At 38.5% G+C, this 11,941-nt stretch overlaps 1 protein-coding gene across 3 annotated transcripts; it reads left to right on the forward strand.

Moving 5' to 3' along the window:
* Positions 1-15: 15 nt before the first annotated feature.
* On the forward strand, positions 16-11,831 carry LOC145463184 (phosphatidylserine decarboxylase proenzyme, mitochondrial-like). Of its 3 annotated transcripts, none has more exons than XM_081446909.1 (6): positions 16-352; positions 7,502-7,674; positions 7,762-7,998; positions 8,359-8,611; positions 9,135-9,295; positions 9,538-11,831. In XM_081446909.1, exons 1-6 carry the CDS (start codon positions 136-138, stop codon positions 9,775-9,777), a joined length of 1,281 nt encoding a protein of 426 aa, XP_081303035.1. In that variant the 5' UTR covers positions 16-135; the 3' UTR covers positions 9,778-11,831. The 3 variants fall into 3 exon arrangements, with proteins under 3 accessions (XP_081303035.1, XP_081303036.1, XP_081303037.1); XM_081446910.1 differs by lacking the exon at positions 16-352 and adding an exon at positions 2,229-5,596 and having other exon boundaries at positions 9,538-11,806; XM_081446911.1 differs by lacking the exon at positions 16-352 and adding an exon at positions 5,509-7,250 and having other exon boundaries at positions 9,538-11,811.
* The last annotated feature ends 110 nt before the right edge of the window (positions 11,832-11,941 follow it).

Raw genomic sequence — 11,941 nt, forward strand, 5'->3', positions numbered from 1 at the left:
AATCGGGGTGGCACGACAGAAACTTTTGGAAAGACAAAAATTTTTTAAAATTTCCTCTTCTACTGCATTGTTTCAACGACCAAGATTAAAAAAATTGCAAATCCACCATACACTTGTAATGTAGAAGCTTTCTCCATGATCTTACACTGCGAAGATCAAATTGTTTTGGATGTACAATTTCACTTGCAAGTTGACGAGCCTTACGTTAGCGGCCAAGCATGGATGCCATTTCTCCTCAATACTCAGACTTTTTTCAGTGTTCTTGTGATGCTTATAATCACTAAACTGGGCGTTTTAAGATCCATGAAGATCAGAAGACTGCAGATTCAAATTCAAGTCGACAAAAAACCAGGTAAGACGGAGTTTTAATTTTGTGAATTCGAAATACAAACCGCATGCGAACATTTGCTCCATGCATATAAGATGCTACCTGCATGGTGACCTTTGGAAATCGTGCAACAAAAATTCTTTTGATACGGCGTAAAAATTGCTCGTGACTAGATTATCAGGGGTATTATGTTTTTCTTTACGAAATGTGGATAACTTCAACTATTAGTATTTTGCTATCACTGACAGTGGAAGTGTATAGCCAAGCCCTTTTAGCGTCAGGAAATATAGAAAATGCAAATTTTTGCATCATACGATACGATTCTAGCCATTTCATTGGCCAAATTATCTGCTTGTTATTTTTGAATGCCTGAAATCTTGTAATAAGTAAAATGAAAGCAGTTTTAGATTCTTACAACTTCCTTGAAATATTCGAATTTTACAAATGCGGCCGGGAATTCAGACAGTTTATATAGAAAGTAGCTGGTTTAATATAATTACCGTTACTTTGGTGTCGGATGTTAGATTGAGATATTATAACGCTAGCCTCGATTTAGTGAGTACACTTCAAACCTGTATACAGAACAAATGCAAATAAAGCTGACATAATGTGTACGATCGTGGAAATTAAAGGTACCGGTAGCATAGCAGTCAGAAGTTACAAGTGCTGTGTGGCTGAGTTGGTTGTGCAGTCGTTCTGTCGGTGCCCCGAGGGTTTTCTGATAATCAACAATCGGTCATGCATACAGAGTGTAAAAGGAATAGCTCATTAACTAAGAGCAAAATATTAATTTACTTCACCTTTACCCTTTGTACGGCAGCTCAATTCTTGAAGATGAATATTATGCAAAATAATATTTGATTCAAGCGCCTTACGCACAAACGAAGCCTGAAATTTGCATTTTCGAGAACATTTATTGCATTCCTAAGAAAAACGGAAAGAATAGCGCGCCAGTCAGCGAAAGGGCATCGCGTGTATTATATATGCATCGCCAGAAGGCATTTCTCTAAGAAAGGCAAATGCTGATTTAACGGTTAGATTTTAATTACAAAAATATGGCAAGATATGTTTATCAAATTTAAGATTTTCTATCACCATTCTTACTAGCTCTAGGGTTGCGCCTCGCATGGGTAACTTTATTTTCCCGTTCGCGCAATTCAGTATTGGTCCTTTTCTTCTTTTAATTATATTGTAATTTTGTGACCAATAAAGTTGATAGACTAGACTAGACAAAACTTTTAAACAGCTAATCAAACGCGAACACTGTCTGGAACAATGACTTTGGGAATAATAATTTTGATAGAGAACCATTTCTTTCTCATGCTAATCGTAAACAATCTTTGTTTAACTTGAAGAAATTTTCTCTGTTTACATTAAAATCTTGTTAACTTAGATGAAGATAAAAGTAACAGGATTCAAAGGTTAGATTTAAAATTACAAAAGTATGGAACGGCATGTTTATTCAGAACATTACAAAACTTTTAAACAGCTAATCAAACGCGAACACTGTCTGGACCAATGACTTAGGGAATAATAATTTTGATAGAGAACCATTTCTTTCTCATGCTAATCGTAAACAATCTTTGTTTGACTTGAAGAAATTTTCGCTGTTTACATTGAAATCTTGTTAACTTCAGGATAAAGATAAAAGTAACAGAGTTCAACGGTTAGATTTTAATTAAAAAAGTATGGAACGGTATGTTTATTCAGAGCATTACAAAACTTTTAAACAGCTAATCAAACGCGAACACTGGCTGGACACACGACTTTCTTTCTCTTGCTAATCGTGAGACAATCTTTGTTCAACGTGAGGAAATTTTGGCTGCTAATAATTTAAATCTTGTTAATTTGGATCACGGTAACAATGAGGGACTGTGCAATAATTACCTGGAGCGGAGGGAGGGTGGAGGGGAGGGGGGGGGGGGGGCTGAGAAATGGACTGGACTCTGAGCTTGTGTCGTCTTCGCATGAATTGGGAGATTCCTCATCTTCTACAGCACCTGTTCCCGCGTGCGTGGGTGAGAACTCGACCAATCAACTCAGTCTTGCTTCCACTTATCTTAAGACCTTTTTGCTGTAGATACATTTTCAGCTGCTTGCTGGTAAGCGCTTTTACAACTTTTTCAATTGTCCAAGAAATAAGCGGAAGAGTGTTCCTTTCTCTTACTCTTTTTTTGGCTTTTGCATCCGGGAACTCAAGGTACTGTACATAACTTTTACATGCAGTCTCGTCCACGTTGTACTGGGAACATACCTCATGCAAAGATCTTTCTTCAGAAGAGGGCAATTTTCCCTCGTTGAACACATGATCTCTTTATCTGGACACTTGGGAGAAACTTGTCGATCTGGTCTCCAGTGGACGTTACCGTAGTGAATGGTAAATACTTTCCAGGCGAAGTAGCATGCATTAAATTTTATTTTATTTTATGTATTAAATTTTACATCCAACCCCCCCTCTCTCTCTTGTTGTCATTTTCTCCTATGCCTCCCTCTAATTTTCCACCCCCCCCCCTCTGCTCCAGGTAATTATTGCACAGTTCCTAACTTGACTCTTTGGGCAGATCGTCTGTGTGAGGCTAGCTCGAGTCTTGAAAAGGATTGTTCTACTTATCTTCTTGCCAGGGTGAAAACAAAACATTAACAGACGATAACATCTCTGTCAATGAAGATAGTTTTAGTCCAACAATAGCATCAGCAAAATTGAAATTGCCATGCACGAGAAAAATCCTGCTCATGGTGTTTCCTATCATTATTGGTCCTGAAGAATTTTTCGACGGTATCAGAAACACTAAGCAATCTTTCTTGGAACTGCCTGCGAGACAGAGATTACCTTTCCTTTCCACTCGGTAAGAGACGAACAGAAAGAGAAGTGAATCGCTGTCTCGCAGGGTATCTTGGAACTCTTTTTAGTAATCAGCTTAGTCAAAAAAAATTATCACGTAATGCTATAGATGATTCGCCGTGTTCGGTGCTAACACTCGAAACATTTTATAGCTCGAGAACTATGTACATGATGTACGCAATGGACGTATAAGTATCAAAAGAGTGGGCGGGGCTGGGGCCGGTGGTCGGGGACGGGGCGGCGTCGCGCGTAGATTGCAAGGAGACATTTTTTGAAGAATGACTAAAGCTGATTTTCAAAATGTTTACCCTAAGCATGACAAAGTGTAGCAGTTCAAACTTTGCTTTAATCGTTTTGCCTTCACTACACAACCGAACACACTCAAATTTTGAGGCATGGGCGCGTTGGTCAGCCAGCCAGCCTTTAATACTTTACTTGAAGAAACCCAAGCCCCAACCCTTCCAGTTGTCTCACCATTTCTGGTCGCCTATCAACAGCTCTTCGTTCCCTTTCCGAGAAGCTGCATAATTTTTCCTGAGCAGTGGGCTAGTGTCACATGCTTCTAAGAAAACGGCGAAAAGAAAGTCATTCTTAAAACTCAGAGAAAAATAAAAGGTCATAAAAGAGATTGGAAGGTAAGAATTTGTCGACAACACTGACAACTCTCCCGAGGAAATAAAAATATTTTCGTAACGGAGGTCAGGGACTTGCAGCCAAACTAAACTGAACGGGTAACCCGAAAACACTGATCCCCGGTCCGCGGACTACCTATGGACCGGTCCACGGACTACCCGTACGGACCCCCTCTACGGACCACTCCCCAAAAATATAATAAAAATTAGAAATAAATACTTCACTCATGGGTTGTCTAATAGATTACTCGTCTCGGCGAATTTTCGAGTATTACACTGTGCAAATGTAATTGACACCCTTCTTCCCGCCGCCCCCCCGAAAAAAAAAAGCCTATAAGCTTTACTCAGCGTAAGGAGATGCCGCTGGCAAAAAGAAGGAAACTTGTTACATTGCATTCGTGGCTCAATCTGACTATGGAAGATGAGTTTTTAGGTAGTTCAAGCTTGTTTGTATCTGTAACTGCGCTGAGCAAATTGTGAAGTCTGGAACGAGTTCACGAATCCACGTGAGAATGGGCTGAACAAAATGGTGGAGGGGAAAGAGCACAAATTCCGAGGCTTCCCGGAGGCTTCCTGGAGGCTTCCTGGAGACTTTCACTGTCTTTCATATACAGTATGGCCACAGCAAAGGAAATGGCAATGTGTAATGATTCAACTTGCGCCCGAGCTTGAACCCCACGAACGTTGAATTTGCAAAATGTAAAGTTTGAAATTTCGCCGACACGATCTATTAGACAACCCATAACTGAAATATTTCTTTTTTTTTTTCATTCTAATTTGGGGGGTGGTCCGTAGAGGGGTCCGTAGGGGTAATCCGTGGACCGGTCCATAGGTGGTCCGCGGACCGGGGGTCAGCGTTTTAGGGTTACCCAAACTGAACTGCAAGTTCATTGTTTTAGGAGTGAAGCGGGAAATTACTGTAGATTGGGAAATACATTTCACGCAACTACCCGAAACACTGTTGAGAATTTTAACTGAATTTTAATGCGCGTTAAAGACGTTTATAACGCATGGCCTTTGGCCATGGGCCTTAATCATCGAAGTCTTCGAAATATTTGGAGATTTGGCATATGCCTTTTCTTAGATTCGATCAGTTGTCACGGTAGACGAAACCCAACTGTGCTTGACCGACTGACTCCTTGATCCACTTTCGCAACAATTAATATTGGCTCAACTGACCAACCAAAAATGAAACATAGTTGAAAACGCACAAAGCAAAAGCAAAAGCAAAAGCAATCAATCGATGAATTTACACAGTGATTCCTTTATTTCTTGGTTTTGCTTTGTTCCGACAAGAATTCGTGACAGGAATAACCTACTTGTCATCGTTTATTATCCATGTTGCATAATCCCGTTACGTGCACGTGCACACCAGACAGATTTTAGCCGATAACCAATCAGATCATTCCATTTTCCATCAAAAAACTCCCGGATAACATACGATCTAATAAAATATGTAGAATCTCCTGCTGCTGTCTTTCACGTGAAAGTACACAAGACGTTGTGTTTGTCGTGGATCCCTACTCGAAGGGATAAACGACATTACATTTACTATCCTCGACTGTACTTAATACTATCGCTTCAAAATGCGGTTACACGCTGATGATGAAATTTCTTTTGCTGGTTATCGCCACCTGAACGATCTGAGACATGATTCCACTTGGATTATGTCGTGCGTTCTTTATGCTCATTCCGCGATCTGTCTCGTCGTAGTGGTCGCCTTCGCAAGCTATGGCCTTGTTTGGCCCGTAAGGAATAAATCAGAGACCCTTCTACACAGGACGACAAGGAAAGGTACGGTAACGACCATCCGACATCCAGCACGGTAATGTACAAATGTTCAAGTGAATTTGCATTCTGTCATCACGACCGCTCGACCGTCGCGGCCAAACCGGTTTCATCGGGTTTGTAACCAGTCGAAGCGGTACGTTTCCAGCCTTCTCCACCTTCAATGGAGTGAAACGTCATGTTCTTTGATAATCATGGACTATTTAGCTCGATATATTTCCAACATACAGTTGGGATTGCCTCGCTGAATCTTGTTTGACCATTTTGCTTGCCATTTTGCCTGCGGGAGTTGAAAAATTAGGCGTCGACTAGAAAATTACATGTAAATAAAGACTAGATGAGATAAGTGCAAGTGCGGTTGGCGTTAGGTTTTAGGACAGGAATAAGGCTTGCACTTAAATCCTTTTATCACAGGAGATCGCGAATCTTTTGGCAAATGTTTCGGGGTAAAGTCTTCGCCTAAAACGTCTGTGGGGGAAAATGTGAAATAATAATTCGCGTATGTCGCGGTACGGTGGAGGTTGCGGATTGGTGGTTTAAAATTCCTTTCTCGAATGTAGGCAACTCGCGTAAGTCATATGCCTCGCTAACAAAATCGCTGTATTTTCTTTGAATATTCCAGTAATATCTTCTTACATGTAGAAATAAAAGTGTGAAATAAAGTTGTCCAAGTCCGTTGTAGGGCCCCATTTAAACCAGCCTATGTTGGCTGCAATGGGTTAACCCTGACAAGAATTCAATAAAAGTCATAAAACAGCCCTTGCGAAAAGTTTAATGATACCGTGTACCGTCTGGTGTTCTTCACTAGTTAAAGTTATCTGAGTAAAACAGGTTTTCCTAGTAACGCGGCTTGGTAATATCACGCCTCTTTGTAGGGTACTACCACGCTTACATGGGAGTTTAATTTTGACACGATCTAACAGATTTATTTAGTCGGAAAAGTTTTCACCTAAAAAACAACCAAACTGAAAGCACCTAGTAAGGAGATTATTGATAAAAAAAATGTCAATTTTCCAAAGGGCCGTAAAATTACTTGGCGTGGCTTGGGTGGACTCTATCACGTGATATACTGGAGAAGAAGAGCTTTGAACTCGGTGTAAAACAAGTGATACATAAGTGTTCGTGCCATAGCATTTAGACAAAGAAAATCTTCGTTCAGCGATGTAAACAAGAGCTCTATGATTTTGATTTCCGAGATGCACATTTTACCACGGAAATTTTGGCAATCTGCTAGGAAAATCGAAGTTGACCTTTGACGTAGTTCCACTGAGCACGTGATCGAGAAGTCGAACAATTTTGACGAACCCTCCCCTCCCTAGAGACAAATCAAAACATCCCAGAATTCAGTACGAGTCCTTGATCCCCCACGAGGCAGCATGGCGCAATAGCTATTGTCAGCTTTTTCGTTATAATGCCTCCTTTTGTTAGGTTAATTCTTGGTTTGAAGAGGTCAGAGAGAAAACGTGATTTCATCTTTTTATGATGTATAACATATTACGTGGATCTGCGAAGTCGTTTTTGTACAATTCGTGCATACGATCTTCAGTGACGGTCGTGAAGTCCACGCGTGCTGTTACAACACGTTCTAGCTTACCTATTCTGTACAGTAAAGTTTTTATCCTTGAATTCTATCCTTGTCGTAGATACCATACAATGAAAGGTAAGCTCGTCGACTGAAAAGACGTAAACTTCGTTTTCGTGAAATCATTGAGTTTTGCACAAAATTTTTAGCTCGTATTGATAAACAAAGCCAGGCTGTCAACAAGTTTGTACAGGTCATGAGTGCTCGCCACCAACATTTCTTTCGATCCACGTATTGTACTATTTAAGCGGGTGAAAATCTTCTCAATGTTGTGTGTGCCGTAATTCCGTTTGAGTGAAGGCTGAAATGGGTTTCTTGTCCATTTTTAGGGGCGAAGAGACTAGGAACTGCTGTACGAAGCTATTTTGGAACTCTTCGTTGGTTTAGTATTCCAGCGAGTGTTGGTTTCGCCTACGTGTGTTATCAGCAATTCTGGCACATCAAGGAGAGAGAAAAACGAAAACTCGAGGCAGGCGAATCCGTTGAACCAAGTCAATGGCAGGTGAGATTGCGTGACTAACTGTGTGACTAAGTAGTCACGTCACGAAACTTTTGGATTCTACTTACTAATGATTTGTTGCTTTTTTAGGTTGCATTGTTCAAGAAGTTACCCACAAGAGCTTGTTCTCGCGCTTGGGGCAAAGTGTGTGATGTTGACTTGCCATTGTGGTTACGTAAACCAATTCTTGGTTCATTTTCATGGTATTTTGCTTGCAATGTTGCTGAAGCAGTTGAAGAAGAACTTGTAAATTATCCAAGTCTTGGAGCATTTTTTAGAAGGCAACTTAAACCTGATGCCAGAAAGATCTGTGATGCCAGCTCTGTTGTAAGTATCTGCTCAGATTATGTAATTGAGTTGTGAGGGATGGGTAAAGTACTAGTGAAGATTTAACTCACTCAGTTCCCTTCTATGTGCACAGTCTGCAGCGCATAACCTGATAACCCCTAGCACAATGTTACCTCTATGCCATTTATGTTTTTAGGGAAAGCAGACATTCCATTGTCTTGTGTTGACAGGTTTTCTCAGCTGGTTCTCGTTCTTCTGCAAATATCGATATTCTTATTACTCAGTTCCATACACAACTTTAGTGCTCTGTTAGGAGAATCTGAGGTAGATCTAAAGACTGTTAGATTTACGTGGTGCATTTCTATGCTCAACATCAAATTGATAATTTGTTTTTCTTAGGTGAGTCCAGCTGATGGGACTGTGCTCCATTTTGGTGAGGTGGAAAATGACATGGTTGAACAAGTCAAAGGAATAACTTATTCAATGAAAACCTTCCTTGGACCAGATCAACCATCCAGTTCTACACTAAAGGAATTAGCATCAAATAACAATAAAAGCCTATATCACTGTGTAATTTACCTGGGACCTGGTGACTATCATTCATTTCATTCACCTAGTGAATGGAATGTCAAACTCAGGAGACATTTTCCAGGTTAGTCAAACATTTTATTTTCTGTTGTTCTTAATTGATTTTGTAATAAAAAATAATGATAAAACATCGCGTTTCGACCTCTCCAAGGTCATTTTCAAGTGTGAGAGGTTGAAACATTGTGACTTCATATTGTCACTTTCATTATAAAATGAATTTCTATGAAATTACTCATTACTAATTTATTAGTAAATTTCTGTGTAAAAACATGGAAAAGTGTGCTGTAGCAATTTTTCAAGTTTTGCCATAATTCCTTCACTGCAAAGTTTGTATTACACATCTATTCAGTATCCTGACTCTTGACCTTGTTTTTGTAATTTGCTGAAGTTGAATTTCCCCAATGGAAACTCGTGTAAACAACCACCTTCATTTATTCCTACACATGCTAAAATCTCTTGTAATCAACCAAATGCCATCAGCACCTTTGTTCTCTTGGCTATTTTCTACCTTGGTAAACTATCATTCAAAAGTATCCTTAAATGTCTAGGCAATTGAAGACTCAGCTCCACGTGCTTTGTCATTGCAGGGGATTTGTTTTCTGTGCACCCAGGAATAGCTCAAATGGTTGCTGGTTTGTTCAACCATAATGAACGTGTTGTTCTCAGTGGTTCCTGGAAACATGGATTTTTCAGTTTCACGGCTGTCGGAGCTTACAATGTTGGATCTATTAACCTCAAGTTTGACAAGGTACCTTTGATTATCAGCTTTGTGATCTTGGCTAAAAATTGGTAGTACAAGCCTTTTTCTCAGTCATGCAAATGCATACCACCAATGTCTCCCTGTAGCACTGTTTGGATAGTATGAAAACACTTCCTCCTCTCCCACCTTCTTGACAGCCTAAATCCCCATAGACAAAGCTTAAATTGGGCATAAGTAAGAGTTATAACTGCAAACTTTTACTTATAGCTTTGTTTCATTTACTTTTGCAGGATTTGAAAACAAACTGTGCAGGAAGGTATTCTCCAGGCTCATTTCATGAATTAGAATACCTTAACGATAAACCTGAAGGAGTTCCTCTTGTTCGTGGTGAGAGAATGGGAGCATTTAACCTTGGATCAACTATTGTCTTGATATTTGAGGCGCCTAAAGACTTTGAATTTCATGTTCAAGCTGGACAGAAACTAAAATATGGTGAACCAGTAGGATTATCTAGAGAAGAAGCAGAATAACATAATTTTTAAATGTAAATTAGAGTTTATAGGTACAGTGTTCAATATATAAATTAGAGGTTATCTTTAAGGGTATTGATGCAGTCTTACGATATTACAATTTAAAGAAAATTTTCTACGGAAGTATTTTGTGGTGAAAATACTTCCTCTTCAAAGGTATAAGGATATACATGTACTACCAAAACCACATTGACGTTGTTGATATTGTAACAGCTCAGATTAGTTAAGAACTGTTGTGGATTGAAATTATATAAAAAAAATATATATGGTGTTTTTGCCATAGTTAATAGAGGGTAATGGTTATGAAACTCAACAAAGTTCTTTATTGTATGTTTTTGTTCTCTTTTTTGCCTTGAATGTGCACAAAGACAATAGTTGTTTACTCTGTACTGAGGAACTAACCAATAGAAACGTGTTGGTTACGTAATTCGTGCATAGTGTATGAGCGCAAAACAAAAGATTGTGCATGCTCGTGGACCTTCCAACATAAATCTTGGCCTCTTTGTTTGCTCCTTTGACTTTTGCCGGGCTTCATAACCAGTCCCCTCTATTAACTATGGTTTTTGCCTTTTACAAAAAGCAACTCTTGTATTCATAGTTCTCTTTCTTTAAAACTCTTTCTAGCCCTTACAGTGCAAAACTAATGCACCCGAGAAAATTCAGCTTTTTGCAAAAATTGAGCAATAAGATTAATTAGTTAGTTAATTAATTAATTATCAGTTATTGATTAAAATAATAATGGTCACATTTGTTATGGTTACTTCATGTTGGGAATCTATTGGTAATATCAAAGGATTTCATTTGTCAATTTACCCAAAATTTGGGCTGGTGGACTTAGTTACAGCGTTAGCACTGTATACGAAAATCAAAAGCTAAAATTAATGTGGAAAAACAGTCAATGTTCACGTGGTTGAACAATTTGAGTAAAATGTCATCAGCAGTTTCTGCTTGTGTCTGGTTAATTAATTTTGAAATATTAGTGATGTCATCATTATTGGCCTCATTTCTTTTGAATGGCTCAAGTGGGGCAAATCAATATTTTCACATAATCATTATTTCTAAATTAAAGTAAAACTCATAAATTGATACTGTACAAATTGTTGACATTTTCAAATGAAATGTAAGATTTGTTTAAAATCTGTACAAAGGTTATATTGAGAAAATATTTATTATACATAAACTGACTATTAATTACTGAGGGAAACCATTTTTAGGTATCAGTCTATCAATGAACCATAACCTACATTAGGTTCTCTAGACATTTAATTTTTACACAAAGTTCAAAAGCAAATTAAAAAATATAAAAAAATATTTTTGTTAAACCAGGGTTGATTTGACCTTTCACCCTGAAATGTTACTTTCCATGAAAACAAAGTAGATCTGCTTTTTTGTGTGATTTACAGGTTTGACTCCAGTAGAAGGTTCTTTACACTCATCACTTAAGCTTGTGTTGGGTTTTATGTTAAGCCTTAGTCAAAAGCCTGGCAACACGGTGCATGATAGTCGATGATAGGTGAATGATTCTCCCCGAATTTTCACCGACTATCATCAACTATCATCGACTATCATGAGACGTTTGACCAAGGCTTTAGACAATGAAAAAGACAGCCCACTATTAACCTGACCAACCTAATATTGATATGAACCAAAGGGAATCACTTTTTGCTGAGTAGGTTTGTCTTTTCAAGTTAGTTCAAAAAGTAATAAAAATGACAAAAAAAAATTAAAAGGTTATCATGCTTTCAACTGGAATTCTTGGCACTATCTTAACACAAATTAGATTTTATTCTTGACATGCAATGGCCACATTTTTAGGATCAAGCAATTTTTTTTTTAATCTTGTAAAGTTTGCATAATGAACACCCCTTCATGACTTCAGTTACCATATTTGCACTGAACTTTCTTGCTTGGTTTCCTGCCTACATTCTAATTTTGAATTCCCAAGTAAAGTATGATCAAGCCTAATGACAAAATGTTTTCGAGACTATTTTTAAGCCTGGCAGTGTCGTGTAAAATGAAACAGAAATCCAATATCAACAGGCAGCTTGTTAAGAACGTAACTTTACAATATTGTCAATTGATCCGCTGGTAGTATTCGGCTAATCTAGGTGGATCAATCAGATTAATTGATGCAACTGTTTCACAACCCTCAAGTTTAGTGGAA

Source organism: Orbicella franksi, chromosome 12 (assembly GCF_964199315.1).
Source record: "Orbicella franksi chromosome 12, jaOrbFran1.1, whole genome shotgun sequence".
In the NCBI taxonomy this organism is placed as follows: domain Eukaryota; kingdom Metazoa; phylum Cnidaria; class Anthozoa; order Scleractinia; family Merulinidae; genus Orbicella; species Orbicella franksi.